General features: G+C 38.6%; 1 protein-coding gene across 2 annotated transcripts; it reads left to right on the top strand.

Moving 5' to 3' along the window:
* The first annotated feature begins 547 nt into the window (after positions 1-547).
* LOC140344048 (4-galactosyl-N-acetylglucosaminide 3-alpha-L-fucosyltransferase 9-like) lies at positions 548-21134 on the top strand. 2 transcript variants are annotated; one of them, XM_072430957.1, is made up of 2 exons: positions 548-583; positions 18343-21134. In XM_072430957.1, the coding sequence occupies exon 2, from the start codon at positions 18350-18352 to the stop codon at positions 19442-19444; it is 1095 nt and encodes a 364-aa protein (XP_072287058.1). In that variant the 5' UTR covers positions 548-583; positions 18343-18349; the 3' UTR covers positions 19445-21134. The 2 variants fall into 2 exon arrangements, with proteins under 2 accessions (XP_072287058.1, XP_072287057.1); XM_072430956.1 differs by lacking the exon at positions 548-583 and adding an exon at positions 11322-11663.
* The last annotated feature ends 64 nt before the right edge of the window (positions 21135-21198 follow it).

The raw sequence follows: 21198 nt of genomic DNA, 5'->3' as shown, positions 1-21198 counted from the left end.
AATCAAATAGGCCATTAACTCAATATAACCAAAGTATGCAGAAGAGCAACAATACATGCACAGTCTTGATTCAGGTTTTATGTAATCATTCATCCAGAATAAGCACCCTTTGCCAAGCTCATAAAATGATAAAACCCAAACATCAACTCCCCTTGCCATACTACCCAGAATCTTCTCCCACAGTAATTTATTTTCATGAATTAATTCCCTGGGTACACCAGAAAAGTGAGGGCATCCTGTAAGTCTGAGAAGTCAATAAAATTATGAATAAGAAGGAAAAAGGGAAAAAGGATTTTGGACAACAGTTTAGGTGCTGACACCAATTGCATTGCAATGAGTACAGAGCTGTGTGTGGTCTTTTGTGCCTTTTTATATCTACCATGAGTTCAAGGCAACTAGAAATTAAGCAATGAAAAAAAACGTATGTGTCCTGCTGAATAAAACCTTTGTCTAGTTCAGCAATAAATTTGCCACCCCTTGTTGGGAGGGACTAGGCAAGCTATATCTCAGATAATAAAAGCGCAGGATAATAAAAGAGTCCAGGATAGGAACAAAGGGAACTTATCACTATCAACACTCTCTGGTAAGAATACAGAATCTATTTTTTTGCTTCAGTCTGTACAAATAGGATTATCCTTGAATACTTAAAGGAATATTGAAAAAGTAGTTGATTGTTAGCATGATATTACATTGAACAAGCTACTTTATATATTACCTAAACAATAAAATGTTTGTTTCTCTTACAAAAAAAACTTCAACAGCTCAGAGGGATAGTTGACATCATACCTGAGAATTGGAAATACACACATCGCTCATAAGGTGATAACTTATACAGTAAAAGGGGTGAGAATTTTGTCATAAGGTATTGCACACTATTGTATGTCTTAACTTTTATATTAGATGGACGGCATTTGTAGAGGTATTGTGCCACCACAAACAGAATTATGGACCCCCTGGGGCTATCCCTATATTCCTGCTATTAGCAGAGTCATGCTTTTAACATAGAGACATGCTGTGGTTGTTAGTCCATTTGAGGTTGCAGTTGGTATAGCTACGCTTATAGTACGTCTTCTAAGACAAGTATTGGCACCTTGTCTAGCACACCTCTCTCACTTATAAACTGAAAGAACCAAAAGGTACCTGCATTTACCTGCATCAGTACATATTTACTAATTCTCTTTTACTGCAGGAGAATGCCAGCCACTCAAAGGTGGAAAAACACAGGATTTTATGAGAATGACAGAGCTGGCCTGGTCACTTCCATTTCACACATATCCCCCACAGTAACCCTTCTTCACCATAAGATGTCCTCAGGCTTGGTTCAATGATGCCCAGCAAATCTGATTCTAGCCGAGGCCACAGGAATTTACTATGAGACTTTACAGGGTGTAAAGCATGATAAATATATATATATATAGATATAGGTAGATATAGGTATATATATACCATGGGACCCTCCAGCCTCCCAGGCACAGCAATTGCCTCCTGTTGCTGATGTGGAGGCCGGGAAGAATCCTTGGCCATGGCGGCTCCCAGGAGGAGAGGTGGGCAGGGCTATGAACGGCCGGCCTTACTCTCTCCATGCGGCTGGTTTAAGAAGAAGCATGCTACCGGAAGTCTGCAGCTTGCCTTGGGGATCCGTTGGCCAGGCAGAAAGGTGAACCAGGGCGGGAGCAGTCTGTGGGAGTTTCTCCTGGAGCCCAGCTAGGGAATCGCGGGGCCCCGGGGCATGAGGAGAGGGGAGGCCAGGCTCCCAAAACATGGCTGCGAGGCTGCTGGTCTCTGATAATATGGCAGCAGATGTGTGGAGGCACCAAGAAGATGGCAGCGGAGCCATCAGGCTCCGGCAATATCGTGGTCGGGCCTGCAGGTTACAGTATCATGGCTTGTGGGCATCAAATTGTGGCCCAGGCGTGTCGGCTGGTGGAGGGGCTGGTAGGTTGGAAAAAGGGGAAGAGGAGATGTGCAGGGAGGTGGTGCTGGAGCAGCAGGAGTCATCCAGAGAAGGAGCGGGGTCTGTCAGTGACCAGGTAAGTGTGAGGGACACATATGAGGTAAGAAGAGTAAAAGATTTGCAGCGGGAGTTTGTTGACATATTTTCACTATTGACGCTGGAACGCTTTAACTTGGATCGCGGTTTTGGCGAGTGGAAAAAGGGGGAGTTCACCATTTTGGCTAGTGGTTTTGGGGAGAAGGCCCCTGAGCACTGCTCTGCGTTGTTCTGGTATTTGGATGCAATAGGTGAAGATCACAGGGTGTATGGCGGGATGGCATGGCTCTGCTATGATGAGCAATTTAGACAGCGCAAGGCAGTCCAGCCATTAATTCATTGGGATCACAAAGACATTAGTGTCTGGATGAAGTTTATGATGCTGGCAAGAGTAGTGAGTTCGCCTTTTCTGGCTCCAGGCGCCCCCATCTTTCCCTCTTCTTATGGGTTCTTGTTCCTAGGTCACCTGACCCAGGCGCGAGATTGAGTGACGTAGATAGGAAAAAAATGTTTCCCCTTCTGATAAAATTATTTGATGAATATTTAATGGTTATTTATGGTTAATTTATTGGTTATTATGTGTTTAATATTTGTTGACATTTGATTGTCATATTATTTACATTTATAATTGTTATTTAAATATATTAAAGTAACTATTTAATATTTATTATAATAAAAGGCCTATGGGCCATTTAACCAACAATTTTGGTGTGTTTTATTGGGGGGTTTTTGTAAAAGTGAGCAAAAGGTTGAAAAAGGAGGTAACAAAAAGGGGGGTTTTGGGGTGGGGGACTAAAGCCTGCGTAACTATGTTATGCCACAGTGATGATATATAGTGATTGTTTATTAGACACACTGGACACTTTTCAAGGATTTGAAGCTTGAGGTGCCAAGCTCACAACTGCGGACCATTCCCATGCCCAATTTTCATACTTGCTGGTAAATCTCACTAGTTAAGAGACCTTATACTGAAGATGGTTCTCCACCAACTCCTTTACATTACTGATGCATTGCCATCAGGGACCTCAAACCGCCAAATCCAAACTTCCAAACAGTGAATTTGGAAGTGAAAAATCTAGGGAGGGAGGGTGGAAAGCTTGCACTATGTTACTCAGACCTCTGACCTAAATTTCTATCCCCACCTTCCTATGTTCTCTATTCCCCACCCCATTGCACTCTTTTTACCAATCAAGTTCCTGAACTTTCTCTCGTCTCCCCTCCCATAATTTTCACCGTATCCTGCCTGCTCTGCTTCCCACCCAGTCGTGTTGGCCTTACTCCTAGCTCTCTCTTCTGGCAGACTTCTTTAGCAAGTTTAGAGATTTCTTCTGGTTTTTCTTCAGAGTGGTCATGGAAGTGGTCTTTGATTCTCTTGTTTTTAATATATAAAATGTCTTTTGGGGTTACAGACATGTAAGATGTGTGATTAGTCCAAAAAAAACATTTTGGATGTTCCAGCCGGTAACCATTCAGCTAGGAGGTCTAAACTTTAAATGGGGTATAATTTTGTAATATTGATTACAATGTATTAAACTTTGTCATTTTGCTTTTTTTCTAATTTTGAGATACTGGCTTGTGCAACGCAAGATGTAACCTGCATGTTATTTCCCAGGCTAAGGCGTGTCGCTATTAACCTATTTAATATGAGCTTTCAAATTGGCCTTGATTTAAATATGTTGTACAGCAGCATAACAAGATGCTTTTCATGTGTACAATTAAATGATTCTTTAGTATGTGCTATCTATCTATCTATATATATTGCATCATGCTAACAACTGCAAATGAATCATTTTTCCAGTTGTCACCTCTAAATACCAACAACTACATATACATATATATATATATATATACATACATACATACATACATACATACACACACACACACACTCCTGTTGAGTATGGGAATTCTTTTGCTTTGTTTTCCAATTAATTATAAACATATATTTGATTACAAAAAAAGACTACACCTGGTTTGCTCTACCTGCAACCTATACACTCTCTGATAGAGCAGACTGTGTTCCAAAATTCAGGTCAAATGCACCCCATAACCTCATGTGTACCGCACTCCTGTGCTGATGACACTTGTAAAATACGGGCCTACTAACCCTATCCACAGGGTTCTTTTGCTTAACGCATTGCCTCTGACAAGCTTTGTGTAATGCTATGTCTCAGCAATAAAGACCAAACCTTCCTCTAGGAATAATAGAAAACTTGGCATTGATAAAAGGTCCATTTAACACACATTAGAAGGAAGAATTGTTCTGAGCTTGAGTTAATGTGTAGGTGAATGTAGCAGAAAAGCATAGAGATAGAAGTTTATCCCAGATTGGGAGGATCCGGAATCCGGATATGGATAGGAGTTCCTCTGAGGGACAGTTAGTGACATAACTATGAAATATATTGAGCCATATAAATATGTGATAATAACCAGTAAGAGATAACTTTCAGTTCTAAAGATAACTTTTACCTTCTTTTTCAGTTCTAAAGAAGCACTTTTTAATAATAATTTTGACAAATTTTTGTTACCTTTACCAAAGCCTAAAGTAGGTAAAAATTCCTTAAGGGCTTATTCACAGTTTTGATTATTTACTCTCGATAACTCTATCATTTCCTGCCTGGGCCAAACTTTGCCTTTGACCCTGATCTTCCCGAGGCTTAGCGGGGGCTTGCTATAGGTGAAGAGGTGGGGACTGGAGTCTGATGAGCACTGGCACTGGACCTGGGTGTTGCACCTTTTCTGTTAAAAAAGATGACAGCAAAACTGATTTAGGTTGGTCACTGGTGTGGCTGTCAGTAGTAGGAGTGGGAAAAGCAGAACGGCACTGTAGTTGAGCAATGGAGCATTATGAAGACTTTGCAGAATCCATAATGCTATAGTACCCTGGTTCATTTAATAATATTTTTATTATTATTATATTATTAAACAGTATTTTTTATAGCGCCAACATATTACGCAGCACTGTACATTAAATAGGGGTTGCAAATGACAGACAGTGACAGAATGACACAGGATGATTTAAAACATACCTAAACTCAGAAATTTCACTTTACAGAAAAGGACAGACAGACCCCTTTACTGTAAAGTAAAAATTCTGTTTTTTCTAGTGCAACTGCCTCTGCCTAGGCAATCAAGAATGAATGGGGGAGCAAAGCCTCCTGGGATACCTACGTCATGCATCCCAGGAGGCTCTTGGGTGCTCCTTTCAAGCATGCTCGAGCATCTGAGCCACCCAATCACCTCCGGATGGATTGGACTGCCCTGCGGGATTGAAGGTAAGTGTATTTTTTGTGTTTGGGGGGGATTTGGAGTTTAGTTCCTCTGGAAGCTGCAGATAGCCAAAGAGCTCCAGTAGTTGCAGATCTTCATCACATAACTGAACAGTGAAGCTACCCAAAGTTGACATTGAACACCTAGCAAAGCAGCATATATCTACTTAAATCTGTTTTAATGCTTAATTAGTATATTTAAGAGGTCCAAAATTTTGGTGTATATTTGTGTTTTGAGGTATAAATGCTCTAAGTTTTATATACACTACCTGGTCAAAAACGTCCCCAAGCCTGTGGTGGCAATGTTATGGTCTGGGATTGTTTCAATTGGTCAGATCTGCTTCAGCAACTTTATGTGGCCCAAAAATTAAAGTCAGTTGGCTACCTAAAAGTACAGAATTACATCAATGTACTTTTTTCTACCCTGATGGCTCAGGTATCTTGTAAGATGAAAATGCTAGGATTCATCAGGTTCAAATTGTGAAAGAGGGGTTCAGGGAGCAAAAGACATTGGTTTTAGAAATTGATTGGCCACCATAAATGCCGGACCTAAAACCTAGCGAGAATGTATGGGATGTCCTGGAGAAAACCTGGAGAGTGTCCAACTCCCCCATCATTAATACAAGATTTTGTCGAAAAAGGAATGCAACCTTGGGAGGAAATACCTATTTTGACGTAATTGTGTAAGCCTATTGAAATAATACCACAGTGAATGCATGTCATACCTAAAACTAAAGACGATCAAACAAAATATTAGCTTTTTTTTCTTTTTGTAAGTGTGGTAACACAACACATAAGGCGACTCCATTTACTGCACACCCACATCAACCTTCGTAACCACTACAGGAAGTACTTTGGAATACATTTTTATTGTGTTAATAATTAAACCGCATAAAACACTATCATTAAATAGACAGACTCCAGAATAAAAGAAACAATAGATCTTCATTGAAATGTTTGTTGATTTTTATCCCATTTTTTAGGAGGCCAATGATCTTTTCCATCAGCACTAATCAGTGTAACAGTTTGGGAGCTACATACACAAAATCTTGGACTATACATTATTCAATGTCATTTGTTATACAGAGAATGAAAAAAACTTGCTACTAGGGGTTTGTTAGGGGTACATTGGTTTAGTATATCGGGATGCTAATCAAATGTATGGCTCCAAATTGATACATGCATTACCACAATTTAGGATTGAATTAGCCCTCTAGGTCTAGCTACGCACTGCAAGGTTTAAATCTTTTCCGATAGTGATGTAAAGAGCTAGTTTGTCTATTTCATCTTTAACATTCTCTTTGTTCCTCTGTGAGTGAGCAATGAAGTCACTGCAATGTAAGTTCTCACCGTTCTCAGGACAGTCGTTCGGACGATGGACGACGCTGACTGTACACACGCCAGATTTTCGCCCGATATCTGGCCGATGCCGATTATCGGGCTATAAAAATCTGACGTGTGTACGCAGCTTAAGGCCCTAATGTGAGTAGGCATGATTACACACTTTGTTTCATTCTCAACATATTTTGCAGATACAAGTCTGCTTCATCAGGAGTATAGGTGGTAGGTATTATTGTTACATTAGTATCAATACATTGCAGTCATATGTCATGCCAAAAGAGCAACAATACACCATGCAAGGGTGAACATAAAGGAGAAGGTGCACTGCAAGTGGAGGGGAGGCTTAACCAGCTATGTCTCCTTAATGTTGTTCAAAGTCAACACATGCTAAAAAAAAAAAAAAACTCTAAAAAACTCATTTTACCAGCTTTTAGAGATTGCATAAAGTGAATGTAATGTCACTGGATCTACCATGTGCTGACTTTGAACAAATATGGATGCAAAAACCGTACAATTTCTTTATTCAGCCTGTAATGCGCCTGGGCACACAAACCACAACCAACTCCAGATATCCTTGAATCAGGTTTATTCAAAGCAGCACAGCACAGCAAGGGTTAATTTCAATCAAGCAAGGTACAGAAGGATAAGGCAAATGCAGGTCAGTAACAATCCGAGGTCAGGGCTGGCAGTGGCTGAACAGTACTTTGGCCAGGGCGGATCCCTCCGCCTGTAGAGACAGACAAGCTGCGAGCAGGACAGCAGCCTCGGCCATGCTGCCTGTTACTGTGGCTGGGAACCCCAGGGACACCGCGGGCTCGCAGGGCGGGTAAGTTCCTTACACAGCCAAGTTCTTTGGTATTGGTGTTTTGCTATTAAGTATTGCTGGTTCTCTATCCTTCGGCAGCCAGGAGAGTCCTCAGGTCTTATTCTACATTATATAAACTAAAATATATTAAAGTGCAATACATTGTTCCAAATATTCAGTTCACTGATCATTTGCCATTTATTTGGAACCTGTTTAATCAGTGTTTCTCAACCAGGGCTCAATGGAACCCTACCTACCCCCTATACTTTGTTCTAACTTTAAAATGCCTGACTTGTTAGAATGTTCAGGTTTCTCCCCAGGCCCTTTTAGCTGGGCGCACCACCCAGCACTTTTTAGCACCCACCCGGCTGTTTTTGAGTGGTTACTGAAGCGTTTGGTCACAATACAGGTGCTGCCACCCGCCTAAAATTTCTGGGTTGAGCACTGATGTTCAATTTTTTTTTTTATATTTTGCCCAAACTGTTCAGTGCTGTGTATTTTAATCCAACTGACTAGTGTTCGATGTATTAATTGCTTATAATAATTACTTTTTTGATTTGTCTATAGGGGTAACATTCTTCTCACTGGTCAGCAATGTAAGAGGCATTCTTTCTACTAAGGATAGTTAAGGATTAATTTTTTATAAAGTCACCAGCTATATTTCCTAATATCAGCCAGTTTGATAAGCCAGCATTAGCATTAACTCCTATCCTGACACATACATTTAAAGCCAATTTTTCATTTTCAAATGTCCCATGTCCTGCATTTCATTTTTTCATATTTACTTAGTATCCCCTTTTTCTGAGCTCCTACCTCAGAAAACCGCCCATGGTAATAACATGCACAATTTACTTTGGCAAAGAATTTACAGCCTCTATTTACATTATTTATAATACGGGCTGTAAGAGTGTAATAAAAGTGCAGAGCTGTCCACCGTGATCACAAATGATATAAACCGTGATAGCTCAGTCAAGCCATCGTTTGATTTTAAGAGAACCAATAAAAAAAGTGTGGATGTTCAAGTCGATTTTGTAATCAGTTCAAAACTGAACAGTAAAACCAATTACCTTGTAATTTTTAAAAAGAGAAGGACCTCTAGTTCTAGCAAACCTGAAATTAATTTCTTAAAATAAATTCAGTCCTGGGCCAGAGCTTTTCCAAATTTTCTGGATCACCCAGGGTCTCCCGTTATAGTCTATCTTCTCAAGTCTTAGCAGAACTTTAATAAATCAGGCCCATTATATTATATTCTTCAGCAGCATGTATTACCAGAACATGTGTAACCATTATTTTAAATAGGTCTATCAATACAATGTAAGGATCCTAAATGCAGAACCGGAAAAACTGGTGAGGATGCCTTCGCCACGGCTAGGAGGGGTGAGTATATCTAACTAGTTGTGAACATGCAGGTGAGTTTGTTTTATTGCAGAATAGACATTAACTTTCCTTTTTGCAATAAACATGCCTGCTTGTATTTTTTGTTTTGATTTGTGGTTTCAGTTTGACTTTATGAATGTATGACTTTTTGAATTTTGTATATAAAATGCGGTAGCCCCGAGCCACACTTGGGGTAGGAAAAATAAATCATACCTGTGCCCCATGATCCAGCAGCGTCCTCAGCAATCCCCGGGCAGCTTCTGTATTGCATCCTCAATGTGATGTGTGAAGCGTCGGTACACTGGGCAGGCCTGGTCTGGTGGGAAATTTAAAAGCAGATAACATTGTAATCTGCTTTTAAATCATTGAATACAGTAAAATACAATAAATAATAAATGCAAAAGTACATCTATTAGTGCATGCAACAGCCTTGTCCAGTGCCCTGATATACAGTTTGTCCACTATCAGCCCTGACCTTAGTCTGACCTTTGCTCAAACTTTTCCTGACCTCTTCCTCATTTCAACACTTGTCTCTGACCTTGAACGTTCCTGACTTCTTACTGGAGACTTGACCACATCCATGGCATCCAAAAGGCATCTGGCCAATGCAAGAGCTGTTTTTGATCAACTAGAAAGCAGCGATAGTGATTAGGAGTCACTTGCAGAATTGAGCGATAGTGATTTACCAGGAAACTTGTCATCAGACAGTGAAAGTTAACATAGCGACGAAAAAAATGCATAAAAATGTGAGGAACTAAAGCCTTTTTTATGCATTTTTTTTGTTCTACAGTTCAACTGAGTTGTTTAATTTAAAATTCATTGTGGCAATGTACAGAACCAAAATTAGAAAACAGTTGTCTCTGTCCAAATATTTATGGACCCAACTGTAATATATATATATATATATTATACATGCTACTGTACAGTTATATTACATACATCACTATTTTATTTTGTGTTTTTTTTTTTTTAAAGTTCATTATTAAATTTATTAATTATTGGACATATTTCGGTGAGTTATGCGTAAGAATTATAGGCCTACAATGTAAACCAAATTTCCATGCAAAAACAATGTAACGCATTTTGCCTGGAAATACGGACAGAATTAGAAAGCTGGGTGGGGGATAAACAACAAATGTACATGCAAAACAATGTACCGCTTTTGACCTAAAAATACGGACATAATTAGACCGCCAGGGAGGTTAACGGCAGTAACTGATTCCCACCAGAGAACGTTTGAGAAAATGTCAAAGTAAAACATCCTCCTTACAAAAAAATAAGTAATTTTATATAGAATCTAACAAAAGCTGCAAAAAAACATCTATTTGGTTAGTTAAAAGAAAAAGGGTACTGTGAAAAATATGTTTACTGTGGATCTTAAATTTACTTTTTATTCTATAAACCAAGGGTTCCTTGAGCAACGAGCAATTTGTAGCACTCAGGTCAGTTTAACTGACACCAATTATATTTTTGGCTACCTGTAATGGTGACATTCTTCCCACTGGCCAGCAATGTAAGAAGAATTCTTCCCACTGACCACCTTACTAATGTACTCGGAGCTGTTGATATAGTAATTATGGAAGAGAAATTCCCTGAAGACCTAACAGTTATTTCAATGGTCCTCCATGTTAAAAAGGTTGAGAAACACTGCTATAATCTGAAAAACATTGAGGCTCCCAAGAGGCAGTGGTTCCTGGGCTGCGGAATCATTAAATGCACCGCAACCTCACTTTATTTCATAAGGGATAGGCTATGCCTCTTCTGTAATAAAACAAACTTACCTGCCTGTTCACAATTATTTAGCTAAGCTCAGCCCTAGTTCTTCACTGGCACTGTGGTCCTTTTTCAGGTTTGGGATCTTTGGTTTGGGTTATCCTATTTACCATGCTGGAATTATGTAACTTCTACTTCGAACAGCTATGCCAGATCAGACATTGGGCCTTATTTAATAAAGCTCTCCAAGGCTGGGGAGTATACACTTTCAGGTGTGAAGCTGGGTGATTCAGCAAACCTGTATTGGATCTGGTCCCTTGGAGAGCTTTAATAAATCAGGGCCATTGAATTGCACATGTGCAGTTCACTGTATAATAAAGAAAAGATTAGAAACAGGTAGGTAAGTTTTAATTGCAGAAAAAAACATCACCTCTGTCTTTTGCAATTAACAAAAAACTGCACCTCTATGAACCCTCCATTCTCCAACCCTTCTTCTGGCTAAGTCACCCAAACTCTCTCTGCGCAGGTGCAAGATCGGGTGACATAGCCTTCTGTAAAGGGGAAAAAAAAGAGCTGATCCCACTGCATATATGTCTCATATATCCCCTTAGTTTAGGAAAAAGCCTGAGATTAGGCAGAAGAAGTAGCTAGGAGCCTCCTGAGATGTGTGATGTGGGTACCCCAGAAGGCTCTGCGCTCCCATTCAGTCTTGAGCATCCTGATCAAGACAAAAGAGAAGGGGCTTTTCCCTTTTTGCTAAAATAAAAGGGTGTGCAGGAAAAAAAGAACATTGTTACTTTATATAAAAGGGTTGGCTACCCTTTAATGTAAAGTAAAAAATTTAGTTTAGGTCTGGTTTAGGACAAAGACACTGTGATATTGTTCTAAATAGTCTAGGCTAAAAAAACTACAAGTGATCGAATGTCTGCAATGATTGTCTGCAGTCCCTATAACTTTCCTATTGACTTTGAAATACTTTAAAACATGTTCTGACTCCTTTTCCTCTATTATATTTGAAATCCCTAAATAAAAGGGAGGGGTTGGGTGTGACCTGAGCTGATTTTGGTTTGCTTTACCTTGACTCATTTATATGTCCCTCTTGAACAAAGTGGATTAGGCAAGGCAGAGTTAAAACACAGCACTATAAAGCAGCTGGATATTAAAAATTGTAAGTATTTTTTTTATTATTTTTAATTATTTGCATATATTGTTTGGAATTTTACTGGTATAATGGGGGGCTTTAAAGCTGAAGATTTTGCTCAATGCAGAATTTGCCATATATTTATATAACTAAAGCAACAGATCAATTGAATATCAGGATGGCAGACAGCGCTTATTGCAGATAGTGGGGTAAATGTGTGGGGGGATGATCAGTTATGGAGCTGAAGACATACTATAGTTAGAAGACATGGTAGAGAATATGTTAGGAAGGGATGAACAGTCATAACTTTAAGCAAAGAAGTGTCAGCTTTGGGTGTAACTGCAGAATATATTGTCAGTTGTTAATATTTTTCTGTAAATGAACAATTGCGGTAGTGTCTGTCTCCAGGTGAACTTTAAAAAAAAAAAGAATAAAACATTAGCTTGTTGATGAAGAATGTGGAGGTACTGAGACATTATGGGTGAAATTACATTCCGATGTGCATCCATAGCCATTCTATGGAAAAAGGAGGTAGGTGGAAAAAGCAGCACCCTGCTGCGTCCTCCCCATTCTGAAACAGCATGATGGATCACTAAATATCCTCAGAGGAGAGTTCTACGGAACATAGATGATAAGTTGAGATGTATAAGAACATTTGTCCCAGGCAGTGGAAATCTATTATCTGTACATGGCTTTAGAGGACTTCTCTTCACTTTGGAGAAATTACCTCTGAGTGATGTTGGCAGCACAGTGGCTTAGAGGTTAGCACTCTTGAATTTCATCTAGAACACTATCAGCATGGAGTTTGCAGGTTCTCCCTGTGTTTGCATGGGTTTCCTCTGGGTGTACTCTGGTTTCCTCCTACATTACAAAAATATGCAGTTATGTTAATTGGCTGCCACCAAAATTTACTGTGTTAAAGACATATAACAATGGTAGGGAGTTAGATTGTGAGAGACAGTTAGTGACATGACTATGGACATTAAAGTGCTGTGTAATATGTCAGCGCTATAAAAAATACTGTGTAATCATAATAATGATGTTGAGTCTCCAAAATGAGAACCAAAGCAATGTACAGACATCAAAGTTATGTCACTGGAAATGATGATCATCATGACCATTTCCAGTGACAGTAAGACAAACAAGTCCTGTGCAGTCAACAGTGTTCAGTTCTTTGGAGAGGAAAGACAAGCAAAAGGCACACTGCGTCCTCCCCATAGAAAATCACAGCAGTTTCCCCTGGATGGTCGTTTAGTGATTTGCTGTGGTGGATTGCTAAATAATGTCATGGAAAAGCTGTACAGTTGTTACAGTTACAGAGTTTTTCCCCCCGAGACAATTACAACTGTTTAACCCGGGGGACAATTTTGTGGGGGTGTACATAGCATGAAGGGAAATCTTCTCAATATGAAACAGCAAAGTAAAGGAACCAAAAAAAAAACCCAGAGGTTTTCAATTTTTTCTCCTGTATTTAAAAATATACTGTTATCTAAAGATATACTTTATGTTTGTAAGTTTATCAGTGCTGAACTTAACACATCGATTGAGAAAAAAATATTGCTCACAGAACGCACAGAGCATAAATTGTATCACTTTAAATAGATTTTATAGCAAATTTACATTATATACACAATATAAATTCAAAAATAAAAGTACAAAAACATGTAAGACTTTATATGCAGGAATAAATTTTGGCATCCATAATATAATTTGTAAATAAAACATCACTTTAAATAGCATTTATTGACTTATTTTAAAATCACAACATAAAATCCTTGTCATCATGTAGGTATATATCTCCGGATACATGGGGAGCTTTAGTATTCTCTACGCATTTTGCGGAACCCCAGTCCACTTCCTTAGAAGATATTTTGTTTGTTGCTTCTCCCCTCCAATATATCACACGACATGCCTTAATGGCCGCAGGGCAAGTAGGAAAGCATGAAATCAAAAATGACGCAATTCATAATCTGTAATCAGTTACAACCCTGTTTTTCATTTTCACTTGCATCTATCAATGTGTTTTCAGCCTTCAAATGTAACTTCAAACTTCAATAGAATACTTTAAACCAAATCACAATCACTGCTGTTTAATGTCCTAATCAGCTCCAATTTCACCCCAGTTTATGTTCCAAGGGTTCCTATGCACCTCTCTATTTCTTTGGAAGCCAAAGAATCTAAAATTACATGGGCTCTGCCTCTATATAATTTTTTCCTTAATACAGGTAACACATTCCATTCTTTTGAATTGATTATGATAGGTAATTTGCTTCTTTATTATACTTTGTGTAGAGCCACCAGTATAAAGCTCCTCCTATAGTGTAACAAACATTGTTACACATTTTACCAAGTCTCTTTTTTTAAAATCTTGATCTATACTCGAGTATTTACTCTAATTTAAGACCAATATTGTCATACATTCTTTTTATGAGTAAGGAAGAATAAAGTCAAACAAGGGTAAAATTAATGCATGACACATGATTTAAATGTATCTATATTTACTTTTTTAAAGCTCAATTTAAAAGCTGTTTTTTATTGTCTAAGATGATTGTTCATATTCAGTGGTCCTGAGACATGATGTGCTGGATCATCTAAAACATGGAGCCTGTTTTTTTTAAAGCTCTCCAACTCTGGAGAGGAAACACTTTCTTAGGTGAAGGTTTGCTGGATCACCCAGCTTCACTGGTGAAAGTCTATCCTCCCCAGCCTTGGAGAACTTTAATAAATTGTGGTTATGGTGTGCTGGATCATTAAATAATAGCAACAGCTCTTGTTGTATTGTTTGGGAGGACACAGTTGTGCATCACCTCCTTCATTCTTCCTTCTACATAGAACTAAAACAGCTGCTCATAATTTTGGGTGCACTAAACCAAATGCATCATTGCACATTTTCCTGTAATGTCAGTTATTACTTTTATATATATTTATCTATTTCAATGAAATCACATGTGAAGTTTCTACAAGTTAAGAAAAGTGTGAACACAAATTTTAGAAAAATACTTTCAGACCCAAGCCTAAAACTGTCTGCACATGGTTGACAATTATCCTTCAAAATAAACGATACCCAATAATTATCACAAGTAGTTTCAAAACAAATGATGACAGACATTTTATGAAGTAATCATTCTTTAAAAAGTTTCCAACATGTCAAAAGTTTCACAAGGATTCTTAGCTGTAACAAGCAATCCATCTGGATGGATTGGTTTTGGTGATCATATTTCATCTGCTATCATGTATTCAGATACTGTTCCACAATGAACGATTGTACATCCAACAACACGTGCAGCAAAAGAAAGATTGTGTGTTTTTTAAGCTGTTGATGCCAGGTTGTTTCTATCTATTGCATCCTGTTTATGTGGTTTACCCCTTATTATGTTAGAAATACCTCAAGCAATGTGCAAGCTGCACAGCCTGTTGTATTTAAACATTTCTAGGTTTTTTGGTGTGTCTGTTATAGGATTACATGTTTTTCTTACAAAGAATTTAAGAGTGGTAAAGAAAGGTGTGGTGGTGCTAAAATAATAGCACCATTCATGATGCTTACTGAATTTTCCAGGTATCTATGTATCTTTTAGTGAAAATAAGTAAACTTAACCTTCGAAAATAATCTGCCTGAGACAAAATTAGGACTGTTTTAACCTCAAACAAAAAACCCTTTGTTCCCATTTGTTTTGGTTCCTGGGTCTGACTTTCTGATTTAATGGTTTAATTCTACCAATTGCCATTCCTTTCCTCAGGGTGACTGAATGGAATGATGAAAGTACTTTACTGGTCATGACCAGGGTAGCTCAAAAATACAATACTCCCAGTTGGAGGTTAAATAGCTGTAGAAGCCATTTATTACAAAACACAATAGCTTATATACAAGAAACAAAAAAAAAAAACAAAAAAAAAAAAAAACTTACATTGTATATTACCTTAACACTGATACAACTTTATTAACACAATAACCAGTACAAGTTGACCTAAACAAAAATTCCTGCATTTTCCAATAAACAGTTTGCTTGCAAGCCCTAGAATCCATAACCAGCTCCCACCAGAAAACTCCCACCAAGCATCTGCAATCGATATTTTTGACCCTTGCTGCCCAGTACCACCTCAATCTATTGCACACTGATCACTGCCAAACTCCTTTTCCTTTAAATTTAAAGGGGGGGGGGGCAAAGATGGATTCCCCACCATGTAAACACCACCCAAAATATTAACGTTTTTAGTTACTGCAATGTACACCAAATATAGGAAACAACAAATCAAGAATTTCTGCACTCATTATTTGATGCTCAATTTATTAATGGAACATTTTATTATTTATATATCATATTATTTATATATCATACAGTGCTGGTCAGGTATATATTGCTCCCCGCTCACCATTCCTGTACCAAAGAGCAGAAACTACACCATACAATACATCCTGTCAGTTATTGGGGGCCGGTAACCTTTTTGTACTCCAAAATCTAAACGGAATGGATACTTCCAGTGAAATGCAATTCATGTGTCAGATAGCCAATGGGTTCTTACTAATACAACTTCAGGTCCCTACATATCCCCATTCCTGAGAAATTAGTCCACAGAAGGTAAGTAGCCAACTATGTGTGACAGGGTAGCCTGGTATGACAGGTGCAGTTTTTCATATCCTGTGATGGCGCCGTAGGGATTACATTTTAGGGGGAGTTAGCCACAAGAGTCCCCCACTTGCAGTTACATTTCCCCTTTCTTACAGAGTAATTGGGGTTTATAGAGAGAAAGGGGATAGCTATGTGTGACAGGGAAGCATGATATGATTGGTATAAAATTTTATTTTACTGGGGGGGGGCAAAAGGCATTTCCTACTGGCTTCCACATTTCCAGTTGCCAACAACTGAGGGTCACAGAAGTTAAGTGGCCAGCTATGTGTAACAGGCACCCCACCACGTGCTCAGTCCCCCACACCGCAGCGTCTGCAGGTTTGACTCCAGGCGGCAATGAGCGTCTCCACCTAGACAGGGTTCCATGGAATGAGGAAGGGGTAACTGCACCACAACCTCACTGCCAGTCTGAATGTCGTCTTGGAGTTTTGTGAATAAGCAAAAATTTATTTGGGGCAACACAGGACAGAGCAAAATGACAGTACCCTAATGCTCATTGCCATGGAAGTGGCCTCTAATTAATTAATTAATTTGGAGACCTTGAAGGTCTTGAATTAGTGCCTTTAATGAGAAAATATCCCTGCTTGTTATTGTGATTTGATGCTTGTGACCCCGCATCTTGCAACTTGTTATGTTTAGAGGGCTAAAATTAATTTAGGTTACAGCTCTCAGGGTCCCCGGAGTACTCTGCAATATTCATGTTTCTATGATAATCAGTGTAGGAGATATGAAGGTATACAACGGCAGCATGGGCACAAACAGCTCTCATGCTGCTGCTGCTGGGATTATGTCCAAATACAAGGTTGGGGGGGGAGCAGCCAGAGCTGATTGCCAGGTCTATAGAACACGCCCGCTCTCAGGGAGCTCACATTGAGCATGCTCAGGAAGCTCCCTCTACTGGCAGCCTGATCTCAAAGGAAAATAGAGGATGTGCGCTACATCCCCCGCAAGACAACGAGCAGAGAGACCGGAGAGGGAATAAGGAAAGGGACGGATGTGGCTGCCGTAGGTTGGGCACCCCTAATGTATATAGATGAATTGGTATTTCTCATGAAATGTTTAATTATTGCAATAATAAGGCCAAAATAATTTTCTGTAGCAAGGCACAATGTAATGAGGTACACAAGGTAGAATAACATAAAACATAGACAAATGTGTAAAATAGCAGCAATGAGAACCCTGAGAGCTTTCAGTCTAAAAACAGGGTGATTTGTCGGTATTACCCATAGAAGTCATGGAAATCATGTTTACCATTTAAAGTTTTCAAGATCAAAGTTTGGTGCCAAAGTATAGATGTTGAGGGTATGTTGTAAAGATTCTAGAGAAGGTTAATTTCTATTGTCATGTGGAATGACGCTCTAAAGCAGTATTTCTCAACATTTCAAACATAGGGGAACCCCTTGAACTAACTTTCAGGTCTTGAGGGAACCCCTCCAATAATTACTATATCCACAGCTCACAGTATATTAGCACGGGGGACAATAGGAAAAAATCTTCTTACATAAATGCCATGTCACCCTTACAGTTACCCACAAAGATCTTTAGAATCTATTAAACTGGCCTGAGAGTCCCAAACTGCTCCCTAGGGCTCCCCAAAACCCTGGTTGCGAAATGCTCTAGAAAAGGAGCCACAGGAGAAAAAGTGCTGGAGACATACATAGGGAAGGGTTGGGTAGTAGGATCACCAGCCGAGTAGACAATTAATTATTCATTCATTTAGGGTTAATGTATATGTCAACTCAGTTACTAAACTCTCAGGAAAGTTTATCATGCATGTGATTGCAAAAGTCATTCTCAATATCTTCAATGTTCAGATGCTTTCTGGTATAACATGGCATCACTGTCTCTCTCTGACTCTCTGCCTCCTTTGTGTTGGCTATCCAATAGAGATCACAATTTCCTGTTTCAGGATGCATTATCCAACCACAATGTTCTGTTGTCACCATTAGAAAATTAGGGATTGCCTCTATCTTTTATTACAAAGTGGTTGATCTAACAGTTCTTTTTTTTTTAAATATAAATGGAATAAAGTGAATTTAATTTCAAATATAATGTGTTGCTTCTTACTTTTTCCACAGATGAAAGATGATCTTGGCATCCATCAATCAGTATCACCTAAGCGGATTTTTACTATTTATAGTTGTGTTTCTCCTTACATTCTTCTGGTACCGGTTAGACATTTTTCCACATAAATCAGAATGTCCTGAAAGTACACATATGCAGGATAATAAGGTCCAGAACAAGACATCAGTGACGGTACCAGCACCAACACCAAGAGACACTCTTGTTCTAGTTTGGAATTGGCCATGGGGGCAGCAGTTTCCATTACACAAGTGTACTGGATATGGCTTTCCTGGGTGCAAACTGTCAACAGACAGGAGACTATTTGGTAATGCCAATGCCATTATTGTACATCATGCAGATATTATGCATAATAAAAATGATCTGCCCCAACAGCCCAGACCTTATTTTCAGCATTGGATATGGCTGAACTTGGAGCCTCCAAGGATTATTACAAATTTGGACATGTTCGACAACTTATTCAATATGACAATGACATTTCGTCAGGATTCAGATATTTACATCCCATATGGCCGGTTGGAAATATTGAAAGAACCTCAAACTGTCACTGTCCCCAAGAAGTCCAAGTTCGTATCATGGGTAGTTAGCAAGTGGTATCCCGGTGCTTCTCGCATTGCTTATTATGAAGAGCTGAAGAAACATATTCACATAGATGTTTATGGAGCTCGACACATGCCACTTAGCTCAAAGGATTTCCTTCCAACAATATCTCAATACAAATTCTACTTGTCTTTCGAGAATTCCATATATAAGGACTATATCACAGAGAAGCTTTGGGTAAATGCCTTTGGATCATGGGCTGTTCCAATTGTATTAGGAACGTCCCGTGAGAACTATGAACGTTTTGTCCCAGGAGATGCCTTCATTCATGTTGATGATTTTCCAAGTGCAAAGGAACTGGCCAATTACCTTCTTGAGCTGGACAAGGATGATGAGAAGTACCAAAAGTATTTCAACTGGAGATCCCGATACTATGTTACAATAGACGATGGGTGGCCATATTTTTACTGTAAAGCATGTGCAGCTATAAAGCAGACTCCGAGATATCAAGTTGTTCATAAAATAGGGGAGTGGTTTTTGAAGGATGTAAAGGTCTAAGGGGTGGAGGGTGGGGTTAAGCCTTAACCCAGAACCTGTTTTTTCTAGTTTTGAATAAAGTGGGGAAAAGTTACAGTTCTAAAAGGTTTTTATTTATGTTTGTGAACCTATTGGGGGGACTTGCCTTACCTCTTTGACCCACTATGCATTCAAAGGGAGGAAGGGGTGTCACTGGGATTAGAAGGCACAGGCTACAATAAAAGCCAAACTTTTAATCCTCGCTACTCCCTGTAATCCTTACTAAATATTTTAATGTTTGTATACATGGTGGCTTGGTTTCCTCTTATTTCCTGTTCAGAGAGAAATTGAGGGGAATTCACCCCATTATAGACACAGGCAACAATAAAAACCTGGCCCCAACCTTTATCTGCTTTATCCAAAATGAAATAGTTTAGGCTGGGGTTGAGCTTTAAAGAAGAATTTGACTGTGAACAAATATTTTATACTGTATTCAAATTAACATTTTAGTTTAAACTTATTTTGCTTTAGTTCAAGAAATGAAGTAATTTTGCAAACAACAAACTCTGAAAAAAAGACTTTTAGGTGATTGTCATTTACATAGTTGGCTTGGTAGTGAATGTACATCAGGCAAGTCTTTATTTCACCAGATGCTACTCTGGTCTATTGGTACCCATCAGCAAAGGACTTGTAACAGTACATGAATAGGATAAAAGTGACATAATGTCAACCTACTGTCTCCAATTACATTTCTGCACCCAACTACTGCCCTGTTTTGCTACTATGGCATATTAAAATATATGAAGGAAGAATGTAACCCATTTTACTACTTCTTATTTTGCATAATAAGTGTTGCCACAGGGTGAAGGGGGCCTCCTAACCCCTGATTTAATGCCAGTCCAGACTGCGCTAGAGCCTGTACAGGACATTCTCTTAGGACTACTAAAGGCGAATGGAGAAAATGGTAAATTAGAAGGTAAGTATCAATAAAAGTTGCCAAAGGCTATCAAGTGAAACAGGTATTTTGTGCTGAATGGCTAAAGTACAGGTTCATGGTAAACAGGCAAGACTACCTGATAATAAAATTTTGGCCAATTTTTTAATAACACCCCACTTTTTGTCTAATGGGTACATATTGGTGATCTAAAAGGGGATCTCTAATGTATTTTTGTAAAGCTAGTGTTCGTTTTTAAATACATATACACATCCCAATGACCAAGCATCTAATCTAATGATTATTAGGCCATATAATGAATTTTAAAAGAATATGGTATTTGTGGAGTGTTGGATGTTGATATGTCAAGCGTCAACAGATCTACAAATAAAAGCAACTCTCAGAAAGTCTAGCTATAAAAAAAAAAAAAAAAAAAAAACCACCATAATATTGGAATTTCAAGGTATTAAATAAAAAGTGTGGTAGTAAATCATTGTCTCACTTGACAAACGTTTTTGTTGCCTGGTCTGAAATGTTAGACTAAGCTTTTATACTGCTCCAACGTCACATAATTCACCACTATAAACCTTGATGAATGAAAGGTGAAACGCTTCTGAAACTGCATGTTTGTTTTTTAAGCATTTATCATGGCAAATGGAGATCAACTGTACTTGTTCTAGTAGTTTGGCAATTATATCCTAAATAACTAATGTATAATAATATATTTGCTGCTGTGCACTACTGAATGCCCAAAATAGCCAAAACTGCCTGTATATGTATGTAATAAAAAAGTTTTATGCTCTAGTTATCTACCTTGATAGTCTAAAAGGTTGACTAGTCACTAATTATTGTATTTACTTAT

This window comes from Pyxicephalus adspersus, chromosome Z (genome assembly GCF_032062135.1).
Source record: "Pyxicephalus adspersus chromosome Z, UCB_Pads_2.0, whole genome shotgun sequence".
NCBI classification, from domain to species: Eukaryota; Metazoa; Chordata; class Amphibia; order Anura; family Pyxicephalidae; genus Pyxicephalus; species Pyxicephalus adspersus.
The sequence above is the reverse complement of the archived record's forward strand: the minus strand, read 5'-3'. Positions and strand labels throughout refer to the sequence as shown.